General features: G+C 44.0%; 1 protein-coding gene across 1 annotated transcript in view; it reads left to right on the top strand.

Annotated features, from left to right (window-relative positions):
- Positions 1 to 23,515, top strand: part of pik3r4 (phosphoinositide-3-kinase, regulatory subunit 4) — a 91,847-nt gene that overhangs the window by 5,209 nt on the left and 63,123 nt on the right. The window contains 7 exon segments of the mRNA XM_084336896.1: positions 34 to 167; positions 1,344 to 1,959; positions 5,474 to 5,608; positions 10,005 to 10,226; positions 13,661 to 13,834; positions 16,484 to 16,629; positions 19,126 to 19,329. Coding sequence (XP_084193022.1) covers positions 34 to 167; positions 1,344 to 1,959; positions 5,474 to 5,608; positions 10,005 to 10,226; positions 13,661 to 13,834; positions 16,484 to 16,629; positions 19,126 to 19,329 — 1,631 coding nt within the window.

The following is a 23,515-nucleotide window of genomic DNA, read 5'->3' as shown; positions in this document are numbered from 1 at the left end:
ATACCCTCAACCTACGCCTTGTGTCTTTTTCAGGGTGTGTGATCGCAGAGCTGTTTGCAGAAGGTGTCCCGCTGTTCGACTTGTCCCAGCTGCTGGCTTACCGTAAAGGACAATTCCAGACACAAAACGTGCTCATGAAAATCGAGGATCGAAACATTCGGGAATTGGTAATAATTCATGTTACCTTTGTCGGCAGCGATGATCATGGGGAATGTTCACATTATGGCATGTTGTGTGTGTTTACAATGACAAATGTGTTAGTTGTTGTACAATAGGGTGAACAAAACAAAAAGTCAAGCGTTCATATAAATGTGGTCATGTGGGGCGGCTACGTGGTGCAGTGGGCAAGGCGCTCACCACGAATACTGGAGACTGGGCTCGAACAGGTTTGCCTCCCTGTTCGAGCCCAGCGCTCCACATTGCTTTCAGTTAAGCTGGTCGTCCGCACTAATACACATTGGCCGTTTAGGGGGTGGGAAACTGATGGGTGGGGATCGGGTGTTGTGGACAGCGACTCCTACAGGTCGGTTGGTGCGCCTGCGCAGTAGAATCAGGAAGCGATGGGGGCGGTGCCCCTCCAAAGCCCAGACCCCTGACCCTGAAAGATCGCGCCGCGCAGGTGAAAAGATGCGACTGCTGTTACCTCGAGTATCGGAGGGGACTCGTGCTATGTATGACTTAGTCCACATTGCAGCCGGCTTGTGGGAGGTAAGAAACATCGTTCAAAGACAGGGGAGGGTTGAATTGGATGATACAAAAATTTGGTCATGTGTCCATCTGTAAAATTGGAATCTAAATCTCTGTTCAAAATATTTGTATATGTTTATATAATAATTATTTTACAGATATTTTATAGGATTTTAATCCCCATCACATTTGGTAACTTATTACACCTTTATAAATTAGCAAAGCAATTCTGGCCATGGTCAAAATGCAGGGGTTTCTTTGATGCATCGAATCATCGCAAATAATTTGATACTGACTGGTTGGATGGAATCTGTACATCCCTACCTCATATTGACATATTGTCAACTGCTAAGCTACTACATTTTCACTGTTGATATCCTGTCATATGCTTTTCAACAAGGTGGATATTATGGCTGTCTTAAATAATTCGAAGCTTCGTTCGATGGGCATGGGATTCGAATATGAAAATAAAATTTGATTATTAAAATATATATATATATGAATTTTTTCCCTCTGCCTCTCTCTCTCTTTCTCTCTCTCTGTCTCTCTGTCTCTCTGTCTCTCTCTCTCTCTCACTCACTCACTCACTCACTCACTCACTCACTCACTCACTCACTCACTCACTCACTCACTCACTCACTCACTCACTCACTCAGGTGGCTCAGATGGTGCAGCGTGAGCCCGAGAAGCGTCTGACGGCGGAGGAGTACCTGAAGCAGCAGAGGGGCAAGGCCTTCCCGGACATCTTCTACACCTTCCTGCAGCCCTACATGGCCCAGTTCGCCAAGGAGACCTTCCAGTCGGCGGACGAGCGCGTCCTGGTCATCCGCAAGGACCTGGAGAACATCCTGCTGAACCTGCGCGGCGGCGGCGGCGGAGAGAAGGCGGCGCGGGAGGAGAGTGCGGCGGACGGCGGGGCCGTGAGCGCCCGCGAGGAGCAGGGCCTGGTCGTCCTGGTGTCAGTCATCACCTCCTGCCTGCAGACGCTGCGCTCCTGCGACTCCAAGCTGGCGGCGCTGGAGCTGGTGCTCCACCTGGCGCCGCGTCTCGCCGTGGACGTCCTGCTGGACCGCATCGCGCCCTACCTGCTGCACTTCTGCGGCGACGGCGTGCCACGGGTCCGAGCGCAGGCGGTGCGCACGCTGGCCAAGGTGCTGGCGCTGGTGCAGGAGGTGCCGCGCAACGACGTCAACATCTACCCCGAGTACGTGCTGCCGGGCATCGCCCACCTGGCGCAGGACGAGGCCACCATCGTCAGGCTGGCGTACGCAGGTGGGAGGAAATGAGCTGGGAAGTAACTAGTTGGTTAAGAGAGAACCTTCATGGACTGACTCGTTTTCTTGTATGCATATCGGATGCATATCTTTATCCAAAGCGACTTAACAACAGGTCAGCAGGAAGGGTACAACTTAGGGCTGGACGGTATGGTCTAAAATTTATATCACGGTATAATTTGAAGCATAGACGGTAACGGTATATATCACGGTATATTCATTTATCTTAAAATGTCTATATAAATGCTTCTGAAGGGGTAAAACACTGGCAGCTATTTCTGTACTCTTGTATTACTAGGGCATATTTCACATAGTGCAGAGGTATTTTAAGAACATTTTATTGTGCAAAACTGCAATAGAAAAATGCAAAACCTTTTCTCAAGTTACTTCCATCTCTAGACTAGGCTACCGGTCACAAGGTATGAAGGTATAGTCAAAATCCATACCGTAGCGCAAATTCATACCGTTTATATCGTCCACCCCTAAACTCTCGCACCAAACAGTGTTGAAACTTGGGTGCGTAGTAGTAGAGACATATTAGCATAGTAGGTAGTAAATTATAGGCAAGGAAGGTTATTTAGTGGAAAGGTACATGATAGTAAGGGAGCAAGGGCCGAGAATAGGTGGCTTCTCTTTTTATTTATTTATTATTAGATAGGCACACAAAAGGCACACAAAAGTGACAAACCATCTCTTGACGACACGGTTTGATGACATCATATGATTCATGATCTTGAGAACACATGCTTAAATAGATAGTTTACATTTTCAAGAAGCCTGTATTAATTTTCCACAAACAGAGTCCCGTCAGTCCACCCAAAAGTCACTTGCACCAGTGTTTTCATTTATGTTGACATCTGCTTGTATCATATTAAGTATGAAATCAATGGGGCCATGACTGAGTCATAAAAAATTCTGTTGCCTCATGCCCCCCCCCCCCCAAATGACCCCTATTAGCATGATGCTAACAAATGCAAACATTTTCTCATTCCTGTATCTGAAAAACCCTCGTACAGGTGCCTTTTGTTTGGACTTAAAGGTAGAATCTGTAATGCTGTCAAACAGTGACCTCTGGGCAAAAGACCTTGGGATTGCTCTTTGTTTACTTTCTTTTGTTTAGGTCTGACGTGTGGGTTGGAGTTTAGTTACTGTGGATTTCTCCAGACCTCTCTCGTCAGAGCCTGAGGTGTGGCCAGCAGTAGAAGCCCCTCCCCCATGGGGTGTGACCAGCAGTAGAAGCCCCTCCCCCTGGGGTGTGGCCAACAGTAGAAGCCCCTCCCCCTACACACACTGAAATCCAACCCACACGTCAGACATAAACAACGTGCCAAGAGGGGCTCTTTTGCCTAGAGGTCGCTGTTTAACGACATTACAGATTTGACCTTTTAACGGTCTCTGTCTGAGAAGGGCTACTTAAAGATTTTCCTTTTTACTCTACAAAACCAAACATTTTTATTGGGATAATTTGTAGAAGAATATCAACTATTTCAAGTTTCAAGTTCAAGTTTCTTTATTAGTTGTCATACAGAAGTACAGAATACTTTTATACAAAATGCTTCTTTCTGTTACGCTCCAGAGACTGTGCTAGACAAAAATAGATAAAGTATAAAATAAAATAAGTATAGCAAGTAAAAAATACGTACGTAGACACAAGTGTTCAGTATGTACAATGTTCAATGCAGAGTAGAAGTAACTGAGTTACCATACAATATACTATACAATATACTAGGGCTGACTCCTATTAGTCGACTAATCGGTCGAAAGGAGCCTTAGTCGAATATATATACCTTTTTTATTTTATTATTATTATAATTTTTATCATTCTTTCCAAAATAAAAGAGGCCTAGATGCGTGGCTAACGCTAATGGCACGCATACCAGAGGCTAACTGCCTACGAAAACAGGCACAGAGGCACTGAAAGAGGATTTCACCCATCTAATGAACACACTAGACTAGACAAATATCAAGATGTATCCATCAGTGGACCAATTGCATGCTTTTGCAGAGGACAAGAAGCCTTCAGTCGACTCCTTCAGACATTAAGCACCCCCCACAGCCCAAATGGAATGATAAAAAAAATAAAAAAAATAAATAAAATAAAAAAATGTAAAGGGGAACTATCTTATAAATGACCTTTTCCTGTGTTTAGGGTTATTTTCTAGCTATGTGGACTTATAGTAATAGGATCTATGTCTCTAATTCTCGATTTGGCGCATTCTTCCAATTCTCCTCTCACAATAATGTCCCTCCCTCAAGTGAGTCATCTGAAAATTAGCGTATTCGGGACGTCAGATGGTGTGCATTTGCATAATAACACCCGCCCCCCTCTAGCTGCCAGCCGAGCTAGAGCGAGAGAACTGTAAACACTCTCCGAGTCCTTCTCCCATTTGAGGAAGTCCAACACCGCGCTGCGTGTTTACACAGTTCTTTTTTTTCTCTCTCTCTCTCTCTCTCTCTCTGGGAGACACGCTGAGTTTTTTTCTCTCTCTCTGGGAGACACGCTGAGTTTTTTTTCTCTCTCTCTCTCTCTGGGAGACACGCTGAGTTTTTTTTCTCTCTCTCTCTCTGGGAGACACGCTGAGTTTTTTTTTCTCTCTCTCTCTGGGAGTCACGCTGAGTTTCTCTCTCTCTCTCTCTCTCTCTGTCTGTCTGTCTGTCTGTCTGTCTGTCTTGAGTACTTGATTAGAAATATAAACCAATACATTTTTTGGAAAAAAAACGTACAGATGTCTTCAATAGACTCACAGGAATTGTGTAAAGTTGCCCAAATAGTGCTAGGAATAGTAAAATAGTTCCCCTTTAAAGAAATATTATACTTTTTTAATTTTTTTTGTCGACCAATAGTCGACTAACGGAAAATTTTGGCCAATCATAGTCGACCATCCAAATCCTTAGTCGGGGACAGCCCTACAATATACTAATATACTATATAGTGCAAAGCAGAAATGGGATGAGGTACAATTTAGGTACAATTTACAGTAAGGTGTAATGAGGTATGGGTTGTAGTGCAAATTCTTTACCAATACATATAAAGTGTGTTTAGGTGTTCTAAAGTGTGTAAAGTGGGTGCTGCAGTGAGTTGTTTGTTTAAAGTGAGTGTGTGTGTGGATGTGTGTGCTGTGAGTGCATTTGATGGTTGTTACATAGTGTTATTGTTTGTTGAGCATCCTGATGGCCTGGGGATAGAAGCTTCTTCTGAGTCTTTCTGTGCTTGCCATGAGACTCCGGTATCGCTTGCCTGACCGCAGCAGTTCAAAGAGGCAGTTGTTTGGGTGGCTGGAGTCTTTGATAATCAAGAACAACAATCTGAATCTCAGCTTATGGTGAACCCCTCCCCCCCAGGGTGTTACATTTAATAATTCGAATTTTTCTTAAAAATTGGTTTTGATAGGTCTTAAAAGTCGTTGAGTAACGCCGGTTGTTTTCTTCGCTGTTTGACCCACAGAGAACCTGCAGGAACTCTTTAGTTGTTGAGTAAAGCTGGTTTTTTTTCCTCCCTGTTTGACCCGCAGAGAACATCGCTCACCTGGCAGAGACGGCGCTGCGCTTCCTGGAGCTGGTCCAGGAAAACAACCTGAACGCAGAGCATGACGTGAACGGAGAGGACTCAGAGGAGGCTCTCCACCCCAACGAGAACTACGACTCTGGTAGGTTAGCAGAGGAGACTCTCCAACGAGATCTAGGACTCTGGTAGACTCTCCAACGAGAACTAAGGACTCTGGTAGGTTAGCAGAGGAGACTCTCCAACGAGAACTAAGGACTCTGGTAGGTTAGCAGAGGAGGCTCTCCAATGAGAACTAAGGACTCTGGTAGGTTAGCAGAGGAGACTCTCCAACGAGAACTAAGGACTCTGGTAGGTTAGCAGAGGAGACTCTCCAACGAGATCTAGGACTCTGGTAGGTTAGCAGAGGAGACTCTCCAACGAGATCTAGGACTCTGGTAGGCTAAGAGGAGACTCTCCAACGAGATCTAGGACTCTGGTAGGTTAGCAGAGGAGACTCTCCAACGAGAACTACGACTCTGGTAGGTTAGCAGAGGAGACTCTCCAACGAGATCTAGGACTGGTAGGTTAGCAGAGGAGACTCTCCAACGAGAACTACGACTCTGGTAGGTTAGCAGAGGAGACTCTCCAACGAGATCTAGGACTCTGGTAGGTTAGCAGAGGAGACTCTCCAACGAGATCTAGGACTCTGGTAGGTTAGCAGAGGAGACTCTCCAACGAGATCTAGGACTCTGGTAGGTTAGCAGAGGAGACTCTCCAACAAGAACTACAACTCTGGTAGGTTAGCAGAGGAGACTCTCCAACGAGATCTAGGACTCTGGTAGGTTAGCAGAGGAGACTCTCCAACGAGATCTAGGACTCTGGAGGAGACTCTCCAACGAGATCTAGGACTCTGGTAGGTTAGCAGAGGAGGCTCTCCAACGAGAACTAAGGACTGGTAGGTTAGCAGAGGAGACTCTCCAACGAGAACTAAGGACTCTGGTAGGTTAGCAGAGGAGACTCTCCAACGAGATCTAGGACTCTGGTAGGCTAAGAGGAGACTCTCCAACGAGATCTAGGACTCTGGTAGGTTAGCAGAAGAGACTCTCCAACGAGAACTACGACTCTGGTAGGTTAGCAGAGGAGACTCTCCAACGAGATCTAGGACTCTGGTAGGTTAGCAGAGGAGACTCTCCAACGAGAACTAAGGACTCTGGTAGGTTAGCAGAGGAGACTCTCCAACGAGATCTAGGACTCTGGTAGGTTCTAAGAGGAGACTCTCCAACGAGATCTAGGACTCTGGTAGGTTAGCAGAGGAGACTCTCCAACGAGATCTAGGACTCTGGTAGGTTAGCAGAGGAGACTCTCCAACGAGATCTAGGACTCTGGTAGGCTAAGAGGAGACTCTCCAACGAGATCTAGGACTCTGGTAGGTTAGCAGAGGAGACTCTCCAACGAGATCTAGGACTCTGGTAGGCTAAGAGGAGACTCTCCAACGAGATCTAGGACTCTGGTAGGTTAGCAGAGGAGACTCTCCAACAAGAACTACGACTCTGGTAGGTTAGCAGAGGAGACTCTCCAACGAGATCTAGGACTCTGGTAGGCTAATTAGCAGAGGAGACTCTCCAACGAGAACTAAGGACTGGTAGGTTAGCAGAGGAGACTCTCCAACGAGATCTAGGACTGGTAGGTTAGCAGAGGAGACTCTCCAACGAGAACTACGACTCTGGTAGGTTAGCAGAGGAGACTCTCCAACGAGATCTAGGACTGGTAGGTTCGCAGAGGAGACTCTCCAACGAGAACTACGACTCTGGTAGGTTAGCAGAGGAGACTCTCCAACGAGATCTAGGACTCTGGTATGTTAGCAGAGGAGACTCTCCAACGAGATCTAGGACTCTGGTAGGTTAGCAGAGGAGATTCTCCAACGAGATCTAGGACTCTGGTAGGTTAGCAGAGGAGACTCTCCAACAAGAACTACGACTCTGGTAGGCAGAGGAGACTCTCCAACGAGATCTAGGACTCTGGTAGGTTAGCAGAGGAGACTCTCCAACGAGAACTAGGACTCTGGTAGGTTAGCAGAGGAGACTCCACCCCAACGAGAACTAAGGACTCTGGTAGGTTAGCAGAGGAGACTCTCCAACGAGATCTAGGACTCTGGTAGGTTAGCAGAGGAGACTCTCCAACGAGATCTAGGACTCTGGTAGGTTAGCAGAGGAGACTCTCCAACGAGATCTAGGACTCTGGTAGGTTAGCAGAGGAGACTCTCCAACGAGATCTAGGACTCTGGTAGGTTAGCAGAGGAGACTCTCCAACGAGATCTAGGACTCTGGTAGGTTAGCAGAGGAGACTCTCCAACAAGAACTACAACTCTGGTAGGTTAGCAGAGGAGACTCTCCAACGAGATCTAGGACTCTGGTAGGTTAGCAGAGGAGACTCTCCAACGAGATCTAGGACTCTGGAGGAGACTCTCCAACGAGATCTAGGACTCTGGTAGGTTAGCAGAGGAGGCTCTCCAACGAGAACTAAGGACTGGTAGGTTAGCAGAGGAGACTCTCCAACGAGAACTAAGGACTCTGGTAGGTTAGCAGAGGAGACTCTCCAACGAGATCTAGGACTCTGGTAGGCTAAGAGGAGACTCTCCAACGAGATCTAGGACTCTGGTAGGTTAGCAGAAGAGACTCTCCAACGAGAACTACGACTCTGGTAGGTTAGCAGAGGAGACTCTCCAACGAGATCTAGGACTCTGGTAGGTTAGCAGAGGAGACTCTCCAACGAGAACTAAGGACTCTGGTAGGTTAGCAGAGGAGACTCTCCAACGAGATCTAGGACTCTGGTAGGCTAAGAGGAGACTCTCCAACGAGATCTAGGACTCTGGTAGGTTAGCAGAGGAGACTCTCCAACGAGATCTAGGACTCTGGTAGGTTAGCAGAGGAGACTCTCCAACGAGATCTAGGACTCTGGTAGGCTAAGAGGAGACTCTCCAACGAGATCTAGGACTCTGGTAGGTTAGCAGAGGAGACTCTCCAACGAGATCTAGGACTCTGGTAGGCTAAGAGGAGACTCTCCAACGAGATCTAGGACTCTGGTAGGTTAGCAGAGGAGACTCTCCAACAAGAACTACGACTCTGGTAGGTTAGCAGAGGAGACTCTCCAACGAGATCTAGGACTCTGGTAGGTTAGCAGAGGAGACTCTCCAACGAGAACTAAGGACTGGTAGGTTAGCAGAGGAGACTCTCCAACGAGATCTAGGACTGGTAGGTTAGCAGAGGAGACTCTCCAACGAGAACTACGACTCTGGTAGGTTAGCAGAGGAGACTCTCCAACGAGATCTAGGACTGGTAGGTTCGCAGAGGAGACTCTCCAACGAGAACTACGACTCTGGTAGGTTAGCAGAGGAGACTCTCCAACGAGATCTAGGACTCTGGTATGTTAGCAGAGGAGACTCTCCAACGAGATCTAGGACTCTGGTAGGTTAGCAGAGGAGATTCTCCAACGAGATCTAGGACTCTGGTAGGTTAGCAGAGGAGACTCTCCAACAAGAACTACGACTCTGGTAGGCAGAGGAGACTCTCCAACGAGATCTAGGACTCTGGTAGGTTAGCAGAGGAGACTCTCCAACGAGAACTAGGACTCTGGTAGGTTAGCAGAGGAGACTCCACCCCAACGAGAACTAAGGACTCTGGTAGGTTAGCAGAGGAGACTCTCCAACGAGATCTAGGACTCTGGTAGGTTAGCAGAGGAGACTCTCCAACGAGATCTAGGACTCTGGTAGGTTAGCAGAGGAGACTCTCCAACGAGATCTAGGACTCTGGTAGGTTAGCAGAGGAGACTCTCCAACGAGATCTAGGACTCTGGTAGGTTAGCAGAGGAGACTCTCCAACGAGATCTAGGACTCTGGTAGGCTAGAGGAGACTCCACCCCAACGAGAACTAAAGGGGCTCTTCGCCATTTTGCACATAATGTCACACACATCCAAAAACTCCAAACGGTGTAATTACTGCACCATGAAATGATGTTGATGAAAAAATAGCAATACCTTGTCTCATAGGGAACTGCTACCATATACTGTATAATTTAATTGAGCTATAATTAACACAACACAAGGATTCAATGTCGATGACATCACTTTGAAATGGAAGTGCTCTGGTAAGCACTAGATGTTTGCACGTGGGAAACGAGTAATCGGAACAAGTAATCGATTAGTCGACTTGAGTCCAATTACCATTAGTCGACTTAAGTATTCCTTTAAATCGGTACGCGATCTTTAGTAATTGCTCATTGAATGAATGAATGAAAAAGTTTATTTTTGTATTCTCCACGTTCCTCCAAACAAATCACAATATAAAGCTCCGTCAAACGGAACAATCATAATGAAAAAGAAATTATAAACAAAAAAAACTCAAGAGCAATGTAGTTAGTTAGTTGTCATGTTCAAAAAAGGAGTAAAGGGAAGCTAAGCTTATTGATCCCTACCCCCTTACATTTACATTTTTCGAATTGCTCATTGGCGAGGTGATTGAAAGGGGTGATGATGATTCTGGACCTCTCTCTCTCCGCTCCAGAGCTCCAGGCGCTCCACGAGATGGTTCAGCAGAAGGTGGTGACGCTGCTCAGCGACTCGGAGAACATCGTGAAGCAGTCGCTGATGGAGAACGGCATCACGCGCCTCTGTGTCTTCTTTGGCCGGCAGAAGGCCAACGACGTGCTGCTCTCGCACATGATCACCTTCCTCAATGACAAGAACGACTGGCACCTCCGGGGCGCCTTCTTTGACAGTATAGTGGGTGAGGCTCGGTTTCATAACCCGAAAGGACCTGTACATGACATCTCCTCTGTTTTTAGATGTGTTCAGGAGAAGGTTTGATTGATTGAAAACTTTATTAACAGATTGCAGAATGGGTACAACAATACAGTACGGCTCAATACAAACAATTGTTAAGGGGATGCAGACCAGAAAAAGACTTTCGTCTTGTTTACATCAGGGTCCCCCATTTTCAATTCATCAAGACATTTATGACATACAAGACATACAAATATACAGATATATATCATGACATTTATGACATACATGACATACAAATATACAGATATATATCATGACATTTATGACATACATGACATACAAATATACAGTACTGTGTAAGAAAAAGATATCATAAAAAAATATATACATCCAAAGGTGTGTGGTGCGAGGTTTGACTTCTCCCACCAATTTAGGAAGTAGTCTAAGACCCGCACCTGCTCCTCCTCCCCATCAGATAGGAGGCTCCCCAAGGCAGTAGCATCTGTGTACTTAAGAAAGTGTCTATAAGGGTGGGGGGGGGGGGGGGGGGGGGGGGATAAGGTTGAGAACCACTGGTGTAGCTCAATAAGTAGAGTGCGGCACTAACAATCAAGGTTAGAGGTTCCATTCCTACTGGGTCCATTTATGTTTAAAATGTCCCCACTCATGGTACTGTAAGCATCCCCCCCAGTGTGACCTGTTCTGGGGAACTGCTGTCACTGCCAGTGTTATGCCTTGTCTCCATTATATGTTCACCCTGACTGGGGCTAGCCATGGTCTAGCATGGTATGGTTGGGTTTGTGTCTCCATAGAATAGAATAGAATAGAAAACTTTATTGCCATTTCAACACATGGTTGATTGGGATTTGTCGTGGTGCCAGTACATACAGTATAAAAACATACAATATAAAAACACAAGAATACATGCAATACAATCCCCACAATAAAAGTTTTACACAAACAATTAAAAAAAATGCTACAGTACCTAAAATAAATAGCTCTGTGTTCCAGTTTAAAGTGCATATTGCTTTAAAGTGCCTGTCGGCTGGTGCTAGCCCTTATAGTACAAAGTGCCTGTGTATTTGGACTTGAGTTCAGGTGACGGACAGCCTCGGGATATGTACTGTTTTTAAAACTGGATGTCCTGCACCTGATACTTTGGAGTCTTCTGCCAGAGGGAAGGGGGTTAAAAAGGTAGAAAGCAGGGTGAGAGGGGTCACTGATCACCTTCTCCCCTTTCCGCCTGATTTGTGTGGCATAAATGGAGGCCACAGAAGGGAGATCACAACCGATGATTTTTGCCGCTGTGCGTACAGTTCTTTCTAGATGTCCCCTATCATGGACGGTGGTGTTTCCATACCACACAGTCATTGAGAAGGTAAGGACACTCCACAGTGGCTCTGTAAAAACTGAGCATCGCCTCCCTGGACACACCAAACTTTTTAAGCTGGCACAGGGAGTGGAGCCTCTGGTGGGCTTTGCTAATTATGAGGCTGGTGTTACCCATTTTAAATGATCACATATGGTGATGCCGAGGAATTTAAAACCGTCTACCCTCTCCACCTGCTGGCCATTTATGTACAGAGGAGGGTGGACTGCCTCCCCGCGCCGGAAGTCAACTATAATTTCCTTTGTCTTAGAGATGTTTAAAAGCAGGTCGTTCTCCTTGCACCATACAGCAAAGCTATCGACTTCAGCTCTATAGGCCAATTCATCCCCGTTCTTAATTTATCCCACTACTGTTGTGTCATCTCTCCATTAGCTATGTTCAGCCTGGCTGGGACTAGCCATGGTCTAGCATGGTATGGTATGGTTGGGTTTGTGTCTCCATTAGCTATGTTCAGCCTGGCTGGGGCTAGCCATGGTCTAGCATGGTATGCCATGGTATGGTTGGGTTTGTGTTAGTGATGCACGATATATCGGCCGCCGATATAATATCGGCCGATATGGCCGTTTTTTTACACATCGGTCCGATATCAAAATAGGGTCGATATAAATGTTTAAAAAAAAATAAAATGTTTTTTGTATTATTTTTTTATTATTTTTTAAACATAACATAAAATTAGACATACAAGCATTAACAGTAAACATCCAATGAAATCACCATTTAAATAAATGTAGTATACGAGATACGAGTATAATACCCTACATACATATGCTCTCGCTCGCCCACCCCCCCCAGACCCCCACTTGGATAATCCATCCATTATCATTCGTTCCTAACCAGGCACTACCATTCATATGCTAGCTTTTATTCTCTCCACCACTTCTAACCAGATTGCAATTTTGGCTTCACTGACACCTAAAATTCTTGCTGTAGATATTTCTAGATAGATCACATCGAGATGTGTAAGAACCCATACCTTACGACAAATTTTTTCCGGTTGAAACCATTGTGATGCTATTAAATTAAAATATTTTATCTTTTTTTTTATTTACATGTTTTGGCCTTAAATAGTTTCAAAATATCAGTCATTTCTGAAAATAAGTTACAAAAGTAAAAAAAATAATGCGTTTTGGAAAATAGCTCTTTATTTGATTATCATAAAAAAGTGTTTTCTATACAGAGATATCGACATTGGTAAATATCGGTATCGGCCAGAACAGAATATTAATATCGGTATCTGTCACAATTTTCACATCGGTGCATCACTAGTTTGTCTCCATTGCATTTCTTGTAAACTCTCCGGTTGCTAAGCAACCTTCAAAGATTCACACCAACAACTGTGGTACACAAGTAAAACCTATGATATAACTTTGGCCAGGAATGGTCGGGTTGTGAAAGGTGTCTGTCTCAGCCAGGGTCCAGACAGTTTTGGTCAGGTTCTAAAGACAGTGGAGACGCTTACTGTGTGCCAGACAGGCCAGTTTCAGTTTCAGTTTATTTAAAAAGGACTGTACACATTAATCAACATTTCTGTAAATGTGTCAGTTTTAGCCAGCTGGCTAATTCACAACTGTAGTCCTTTTGGCAAGATGTTCTAAAACCATACACCTAAAACAGAAGCATTAAAAGTAAAACATAATATTTACAACACAATCCAACATAATAGTAAAAGCAATAACAAAATAGTATGAACTGATTAAAAGTGATCACATGTTTGATTTGTTAATAGCCCGGTCTTGAGTTTTTTTTGTAAAGGTGTGGTAGGTAGCACAGTATCGTATTTCAGTTGGTAGGATGTTCCAAAACTGAGTGGCTCTGACTGCAAAACAGGATTGACTGAAGGAGCTGGACCTAAACAGCACAGTGCAGTGGCCACAGTACGCCCACAGCACGGCTAAATCCTGGCTAGTGGAGAGAATGCATTCAGCTTTGTTTTCCCCAGCTAACATTTTCCCTAGAGGTATCGCCACGCTTTTTTAAGTTTTACATCCTGAGTCTTCCTTGCCGCGATCAAACCTAATTACCATTGCTGTGTGTGGCGTGTCCAGGTGTGGCGGCCTACGTGGGCTGGCAGAGCTCCTCCATCTTGAAGCCTCTGCTGCAGCAGGGCCTGAGTGACGCCGAGGAGTTCGTCATCTACAAGGCCCTCAACGCCCTCACCTGCATGTGCCAGCTGGGCCTCCTGCAGAAGCCGCACATCTACGAGTTTGTCAGCGACATCGGTAGGATGAAGGGTCGGCATGTGCACCACTCAAGAGGCTCGTAGACAAATCCTCGCCAATTGGGCGCAACGTAATGACATGAAATTACTTTGTTGGCGGTTTTGTCATGACACTGCCTTGGTTGCGCAGATTGCTAGAAGTTGCAATATTCAGTTGGTTGTTTGTAAAGAAAGTGCAATGTTTATAATCCCAGCACTGTTTGCATATGGCTTCTCCTCAAACTGAGCTACGCAATCTGATGCGTGACTGCATGTGCTGGTGACTGGCCATGCAAAAATGAAGGAAACTTCAATTAGGGAAACCTGGAAATACAATCACGTGTCGATTGCGTAGTTTGAGGGAAATATTATAAACATTGCACTTTACAAATAATCAACTGAATATTGCAACTTTGCACCATCGGCCCGACCAAGGCATAACAAAGACAACAAAGTCATTTCACATCTTTCACAAGCATTTGTTTTCTGGCCTATGATATTTTCACCCAAACTCATCTTATGCAGTTGAGCACCGTAGAGGTTGGTTGGATATACCAGATAGAGCCTGTTGGCTTGCAGGTTAGTGTGTTAGCTTGCAGGTTAGTGTGTTAGCTTGCAGGTTAGTGTGTTACCTTCCAGCTTAGTATGTTAGCTTGCAGGTTAGTGTGTTAGTCTGCAGGTTAGTGTGTTAGTTTGCAGGTTCGTGTGTTACCTTGCAGGTTAGTGTGTTAGTTTGCAGGTTAGTGTGTTAGTTTGCAGGTTAGTGTGTTACCTTGCAGGTTAGTGTGTTAGTTTCTAGGTTAGTGTGTTAGTTTCTAGGTTAGTGTGTTAGTTTCTAGGTTAGTGTGTTAGTTTCTAGGTTAGTGTGTTAGTTTCTAGGTTAGTGTGTTAGCTTGCAGGTTAGTGTGTTAGCTTGCAGGTTAGTGTGTTACCTTGCAGGTTAGTTTGTTACCTAGCAGGTTAGTGTGTTAGCTTGCAGTTTAGTGTGTTAGCTTGCAGGTTAGTGTGTTAGCTTGCAGGTTAGTGTGTTACCTTGCAGGTTCGTGTGTTAGCTTGCAGGTTAGTGTGTTAGCTTGCAGGTTAGTGTGTTAGTTTGCAGGTTAGTGTTAGCTTGCAGGTTAGTGTGTTAGTTTCTAGGTTAGTGTGTTAGTTTCTAGGTTAGTGTTAGTTTCTAGGTTAGTGTGTTAGTTTGCAGGTTTGTGTGTTAGTTTCTAGGTTAGTGTGTTTGTGTGCAGGTTTGTGTGTTAGTTTCTAGGTTAGTGTGTTTGTTTGCAGGTTTGTGTAGTTAGTTTGCTAGTTAGTGGAAGTTTACGTTGTGCATGGTCCATATCACAACTGTTGCTTTCCTTGGTCAAGCCAAGAGAGAGGGCGGGACGTGAGACTGCTCCAGTCCTTGAATGTTCATTAAGCATTACATCACGCGACGGAGTGTGTTATACTCATTAGATCACACCTAGGGGTGGTTGTTAGGCCCGACGCGCAGCGGAGGGTCGTTAGACCCCCCTAGGTGTGATCTAATGAGTATAACACACGACTTCAAGTGATGTAATGCTTTTATACAATGGCCGAATTCACCTAACCTTATTGCTATACAATAAACACAGTAATTGAAGCATAATGGAGATTTATTCACAACCATTCACAGGGAGGTGCTACAAAGAATGCCATCTAACAACAAACTTCATATAAATCCCACGATTTATTATTGTTTTGACAATGGGTCATGCCAAACCAATTACATAATCCAACATATGTGTAAACAACTAACATAATCCAGTTGACTATCTTTTTTTAATTATTCGTTACGAATATATCCATACTTCCATTGTGTCCGGGACATCCAGTGTGACGGCCATTATTATAATTTAATTTTTAAGTCCGCGATTTTTCTTTTGTTTCACAATTGGTCATGACAAACCAATTACATAATACAACATATGTGTAACGAACTAACATATTCCAGTTGACTGTATCTTTTTTGAAGGATTTGTTCAAAATATATTCATACTTCCATTTGTCTATCTATGGTGGATTCATTGTCTCATTAAAAAAAATTATAATAATAATTCGGTTGTGGGAGGGATCTGGGGTCACGTGGAGTGTGTTATACGAAATAACAATGTCTAACTTCACTGTTTCAGCCAATCGGAATCAAGAAATTTGCATGCCATTGTATAACTCTCAGTAACTCACAAACAAAGACGGTGTTGTTTCATTACTTATATACGGGTAGGGATGGGTACCGTTCACATTTGAACCGATACGGTACCGGTACCTGTGAATCGATACCGGTACCCAACGGTACCTTTTTTCGGTACTTTAGTCTCTAAAAATGTAATCTACCTACCTCAGTTGTGAAAAAAACAAAAACCACACTTTCGACCGTTTTCGGCTTGCCATTGCCCCGACTGCTTTGTTGTTAAATCAAGTCAAATCCTAGGTAAGCATATATTGTGCGTGTGAACGTTGACACAAAAAAAAAAAAAAAAAAAAAAAAAAACGTGAATTGATACTCTGTAGTACCGACGTGTTTTGGTAAGTACCTTTAAAAGTACCGAATTCGGTACCCATCCCTATATACGGCACATCATTATGCTTGGTGAATCAGCATGGTGAAGTGTTAACAGGTCTGTACCAGCATGGTGAAGTGTTAACGAGGTGTCCCCCACAGCTCCGTTCCTGTGCCACCCCAACCTGTGGATCCGCTACGGCGCGGTGGGCTTCATCACGGTGGTGGCGCAGCACCTCAACGTGGCGGACGTCTACTGTAAACTGATGCCTCACCTCAACCCCTTCATCTCGCAGCCCATCATACAGGTGTGTCCTTTACCTTCTACCTGTCAGTCAGTCAGTCTCACCTCAACCCCATCATACAGGCGTGTTCTCCACCTTCTACCTTCAGTCAGTCAGTCTCACCTCAACCCCATCATACAGGTGTGTCCTCCACCTTCTACCTGTCAGTCAGTCAGTCAGTCTCACCTCAACCCCATCATACAGGCGTGTCCTCCACCTTCTACCTGTCAGTCAGTCAGTCTCACCTCAACCCCATCATACAGGCGTGTCCTCCACCTTCTACCTGTCAGTCAGTCAGTCTCACCTCAACCCCATCATACAGGCGTGTCCTCCACCTTCCTACCTATCAGTCTCACCTCAACCCCATCATACAGGCGTGTCCTCCACCTTCTACCTATCAGTCCCCTTGGGGAAATGCAGGTATCATTGCAGCATAGGGGATGGGGGAGGGGAGGTACAGGCAGGAAAAAAGACAATAGTAGAACTAATATTATAAAATAATAATGGATAATATAGAATAACTAGACAATTCCGCGCGGGGGAAATTGTGAAAGTGTGGGTGACGCCTGTGCACCGCCGGCCAACGGGAGAGGGTCTCTCGCGAGTCTCTATGACAAATGGTTCAAAGGATACAAAAAGGGGGCGCGGCCTAAGGATCGGGGGAGTGGTCAACATAGACCATTTGAAGACCATTTGAAAATGTTCCGAGTTTTTGAAATTTTTCTGACTTTTCCGAGTTTTCGGATTTTTCGGATTTTTTTGAAATTTTGTTGATTTTCGGATTTTTCCGAGTTTTTGAACTTTTTCTGATTTTTCAGTTTTCGGATTTTTCCGAGTTTTCTGACTTTTCCAAGTTTTTGAAATTTTTCTGACTTTTCCGAGTTTTTGAAATTTTCCGAGTTTTAGAATTTTTCCGAGTTTTTGAAATTTTTCGGACTTTTCAGAGTTTTTGAACTTTTTCGGATTTTTCGAATTTTTGGGATTTTTCCGAGTTTTTGAAATTTTTCGGACTTTTCCGAGTTTTTGAAATTTTCCGAGTTTTCGAATTTTTCTGAGTTATTGAAATTTTTCAGACTTTTCAGAGTTTTCGGATTTTTCCGGTTTTCGAATTTTTTGGAGTTTTCGGACTTTTCAGTTTTTGAACTTTTTAGGATTTTTCCGAGTTTTCTGACTTTTACGCGTTTAATTTTTTTTGGACTTTTCCGAGTTTTTGAAATTGTTGGGGACTAAGTAGAGTTTGCAAAATCGGTGGAATAAATAATAATAATAAAAAGAGTATAGATAACTATAGTGTGGGTGGCAACCTGGCTTCGCCAGGTCACCCACACTAATAATATAGTATACTAATGTAATATAGAAATAATATTAATAATAGAACATAATAATAATAGAAGGACAATATATTATATCGATAATCGTATACATGGTGTACATACTAGTATCCTAGTCAGAGTTCTTGTGGGGTCTTAAGAAATCTTTTAATTTAATAATCAGAAATGTAGGTCTTAAAAAGGTCTCAAATATGGTTTTGATAGGTCATCAAATGTATTGGATATGTTGTCATATGTGTATCTTGTTTAAATGTGTTTGGGGGAAATGTTGACCTGAAATCAGTTTACTGATACAGGGTTCAAGTCATTGACAAACTGTTTGTCCAGGGCTGGTCCTCTGAGTTCAGGCCAACCATTGTCTTTATTCCGCACCACACCTCCCTTTTTGATTCAAGAATGTATGGTCCAAAATGAAGGTTGTTTACATGTTGCATGCATGTAATCCCCTCCCTACTTTCCATTTCCCCATGTGGAACGCACCTGATTGGATAAATGACATGCTGGTGCTCTAGTGCGACATCTAGTGGCTGAATGTTATCTATAGCACTTTTTTTTTAATATAGAATCGGAACCAGAATCAGAAAGGTCTTTATTGCCAAGTTTGCACATACAAGGAATTTGTTTTGGTCGTTTGATGCAACATTAACAGACAGACAATTAAGGTAGAATAAAATAAATATAAACTAAATTAAAATAAGAGTAGACTATAATAAATGGTAAATGGTGCATTTATACAGTATAGCGCTTTTATCCAAAGGGCTTTACAATTTTGTTCCTCACGTTCACACACTCACTCACACACCGACGTCGGAGGCGAGCGGCCATGCGAGGTGCTCAAGGACACTTCGACACGCTGCCCGGGAGGAGCGAGAATTGAACCGGGAACCTTTTCGATTACGACTGCTCTATACCTCCTGAGCCACTGGCGCAACCAATAATAAAAATGAAATAGGACAGGGCTGTACAATTGTGCACGATGTAGTCGAGTATACACACTAAATGCAATAAAAACGCAGTGGGATCGAATATTTAACAGGGCTGTGCAATTAAGCGGTATTGTGCAAAAACGTATAAAAGTATGACATAGGACGTGACCACTTCTGTATACTCGTCTACGTTCAAACACGTCCTCAGCCACCTTGTAAAGACGACGACTCCCTGGGTTCACTGTGACGCCGTCTCCCCTCAGATCGACAAAGAGCTGGTCCTGCTGAGCGTCCTGAAGGAGCCCGTGAGTCGGTCCATCTTCGACTACGCGCTGCGCTCCAAGGACATCGGCAGCCTCTTCCGCCACCTGCTGCTGCGGCAGAAGACGCGCAGCGGCTCCATCCCAGAATGCCCCGTTCCCGAGGACCCGGCGATCGCCCAGCTGCTGAAGAAGCTGCTCTCGCAGGTCAGACCACGACACGGCGGCAGGGGCACATGTGGTTCCAGAGGCCGGGGGTGTTAAAGGAACATATTATGGGAAAGCAGCATTATGGGAAATGTGCCTACCGTCTTCTTTAGAGTCAGACAGGAAGATTGATACCCATTTCCTCTCTGTGCGTTCAGTAGAAGGCTAGCCTAGCTTAGCGCAAATTGAGGGAAGTGGATACGGACCACTAGCTTGAAACCCCGGGACAGGTGTTTTTTCTTTTTCTTTTTTTCTGTATTTTGCTCCCATCCCAATTTAGTTTGTTATGCCAATTCCCTTCCTGGTCGCTGTGCGCATTGTCCCACTGTTGGCCTAGGGAGGGTGTAGAACTACCACATGCCTCCTCTGATACATGTGGAGTCAGCCAGCCGCTTCTTTTCACCTGACGGAGAGGACTCTCACTGGGGGAATGTAACGCGTGCGGAGGTTCACACTATTTCCCCCCGACCCCCTCCCTGCTGAACAGGCGCCCCGACCGACCAGTAGGACGTTTACAACGACCAGGACACATACCCCGCCGGCTTCCCACCCGCTAACACTGCCAATTGTGTTTAGTAGGGACGACTGACCAAGCCAGAGGTACCGCTGGCAGCTGGATTCGATCCCAGAGTCTCTGCAGTGGTAGGCGAGTGCATTCTCCACTGCGCTACCCAGCCGCCCCCTTGGGAGAGGTGTTTTTGGCCAACAGCTAGGCTAGCTGGTCCGTGTCTGCTTCATTTCATCTGTGCTAAGCTAGGCTAGCTGGTCCGTGTCTGCTTCATTTCATCTGTGCTAAGCTAGGCTAGCTTGCAGCCGGATAGCTTTCCACTGAATGCAGAGAGAGGAATTGGTATCCAACTTCTTGTCTAACTGGAGAAGACGGTAAGCACATTTCCCATAATGTTGGCATGTTCCTTTAACTACTACACTGTCTCTGGGAATGTTGTGAAATGATGTAGATGAAAAAAGATCTCCATTGTTTCATTGAGCTGTAATCACTGATCCCTGGAGAACATATTCAGACCCATTGACTCTCAATAACTGTCGAAACTAAATGAATGTGTGCAAAACTGTTTTTGCGTTTTTAGGATATGTGTGAGATTATAAATCGGCATCCCTCCCGAGACCGGTTTGTAGCAGGCTTAATTTTAAAGCAAATTTGAGAGATCATATTTATTTATCATCTATCATGTAGCAGGCTCAATTTTAAAGATTACAATTATTTATTTATCATGTTTTAGCAGGCAACATTTTAAAGCAAATTTTAAAGATCATATTTTATATATACAGTGTATATATAACCATATATATATAATCATATATGAACATTATAGATAAAGTTATATATATAATCGTATATGAACATTATAGATAAAGTTATATATTTATATTTTATATATTTTATCAATTATATACATATAGACAATATATAACTAGCTAGTTTGTGTACATAGTGGAGTGCTGTATCTTATGAGCAGCCCTGGCGGATACAGAAGTATCACATGGGTGTATTTGGCCCAGAGAGGATACAGAAGTATCACATGGGTGTATTTGGCCCAGAGAGGATACAGAAGTAACACATGGGTGTATTTGGCCCAGAGAGGATACAGAAGTAACACATGGGTGTATTTGGCCCAGAGAGGATACAGAAGTATCACATGGGTGTATTTGGCCCAGAGAGGATACAGAAGTAACACATGGGTGTATTTGGCCCAGAGAGGATACAGAAGTAACACATGGGTGTATTTGGCCCAGAGAGGATACAGAAGTAACACATGGGTGTATTTGGCCCAGAGAGGATACAGAAGTATCACATGGGTGTATTTGGCCCAGAGAGGATACAGAAGTAACACATGGGTGTATTTGGCCCAGAGAGGATACAGAAGTAACACATGGGTGTATTTGGCCCAGAGAGGATACAGAAGTAACACATGGGTGTATTTGGCCCAGAGAGGATACAGAAGTAACACGTGGGTGTATTTGGCCCAGAGAGGATACAGAAGTATCACGTGGGTGTATTTGGCCCAGAGAGGATACAGAAGTATCACATGGGTGTATTTGGCCCAGAGAGCGGGACGGAGGTAAGAAACAAAGCATGCGTTTAAAAAAACAGGAACAAATGTTTCCGACCAATCGATTGGTCTGAAAAACTGACAAACTCCCAGTTGACCGAGGTTTTCTTTGGTTGAAGACGGACCCTTGTGGCACCTTGTAGGTTAATCACAGTGCCATGAAACTTTACACCCATAAATAACAAGTAAATGTATTTTTTTTTGTCTAGAAGACTCTAGATGTATTATGGGGCATTTTCTGACCCATTTTCAGAAAATGTCTTATTATCAAAACCAGATCACAGTATGATCTGTGTCATTCAAGGTCTTCATGTGGTCTTTTGGTGGGATTTTTTTACCTTTTATTTATTATAGTGGTAAAAAATGGTATCAAGTATCAACCCAAAACCATCATTGAGTTTGGGAACGGCCATCATATGTTTCCTTAATGTCCCAAACTCTACGCTCTAAAAAAAAACGTTTAACAGGTGCAAATCAAAACACAATATAGAATAATACTGCATCTCAAATGTAAAAACTGTCCCGCGCCAAGCCCCCCAAAATGGATAGGGCTCAGAGGGTTAAAGATCAAAGCGTATTTGTAAATGAAATTATGTCAGAGACAGTGATGCCACAGATTACTTGTAAAAGTAATCTGATTACTGATTACTCCTTTAAAAAGTAATCTAGTTACTTTACTGATTACTTGATTATCAGAGTAACTTAGTTACTTTGAAAGTAACTAGGTTGCGAAGTCGTCGTAGTCCCCCCTGCTGCTGCCACAACATAAGAATGACAAAAAAATTTTTGAGTAAAATTTACTAATAGGGCAGGTAGGCCTATCTATAGATCTATAGATTTCACAAAAGATAAATGGTCAATAACACCACATGTAGGCTGATATGTGTACCCTACCTTTGAGGCCTACCTGCCCTATTCAGATATGGTTCTAATGTTCCTAGTGAAACAGGGGAGAGGGGTGAGTAAACCAGTGATTATATCTCTGTAACGGAATCTTCTCAAACCTCTTGTCAGAAAGTCTCTTCCTTCTAGGCGTGAGCACCAACCCTCCCAAACTAAAAAGCCGTTCCACAGGAGCACTTGATGGGTTGGAGTGTTATACTTCAAGAAAATGTTCTTTATGTTTGAATACCTATCCAGTATCTGAAGCTCATGCTCTTAAAAAACAGTCTATTAAACGGTACTGCTCCTCCTATGCTATTATTATTATTATTATTTATTATTGTGTGCTACTGACAACCTACATACTGCAGTATGTTCATGAATAGTGCAATGCAAAAGATGTTTAACTCAAAGGTGGAACATACCTGCACTATGCTTCGGCTTCGGGTTTTTTTCTATCCGTTTGGTTGTGCTGTGCTGTGATTCCAGATGTGGTAGACAGTATTTTGTTTCCTCCGCATAGTGAATGTTTTTTTCACCCGGCTTAGCTGACACAAACGTGAAGTAGACTAGTGACTGAACTTCCAGTGCAAGCATTACCAGCGTGAGCGTCTCCCTGCTAGCTCGCTATGTTTTGGTCAGCCTGATAATAACAATAACAGCCACCGCCCACCAGCATGGTACAACACGTGAGGTTGCGTTCTCAGACACGCTTTGAAAACGTGACATGTGACGTCACTCCCAAATAAGAAAAACAGCTCAAAATGTATTTTTGACTGTCGAAAACGAAAGAAAATACTGCATTCTGCCTGCATTATGAGATAGTAACGAAATAGTAACGCACAGCCACTTGGACAAGTAACTGCAATCAGATTACTGGCTTGTAAAGATTAACGCGTTAGATTACTATTTTTGGGAAAAAGTAATCAGATTACAGTAACGCGTTACTTAGTAACGCGTTAGTGGCATCACTGGTCAGAGAGATGTTCCTATCGTTTTCCACAAAACAATCAATCATCATCATCTGCTACTTTTTCAGACTGAGATTAACCGTCTGTAGTGTGGTAGTGAAAGGGTTAACCCTTTGTCGTGTGGCAGTGAAAGGGTTAACCTGTATTGTGGCAGTGAAAGGGTTACCTTGGTAGTGTGGCAGTGAAAGGGTTAAAAAGCCTCAACACGGTGTCACCCTGCACCATGTCGCATTATGAGGAAGAAGATCGTACTGCATTCTG

The sequence above is a fragment of the Notolepis coatsorum genome (genome assembly GCF_963971535.1).
Source record: "Notolepis coatsorum genome assembly, chromosome: 19".
Taxonomy (NCBI): Eukaryota; Metazoa; Chordata; class Actinopteri; order Aulopiformes; family Paralepididae; genus Notolepis; species Notolepis coatsorum.
Note: the sequence above shows the minus strand (reverse complement) of the source record. Positions and strands in the feature narration are given on the sequence as shown.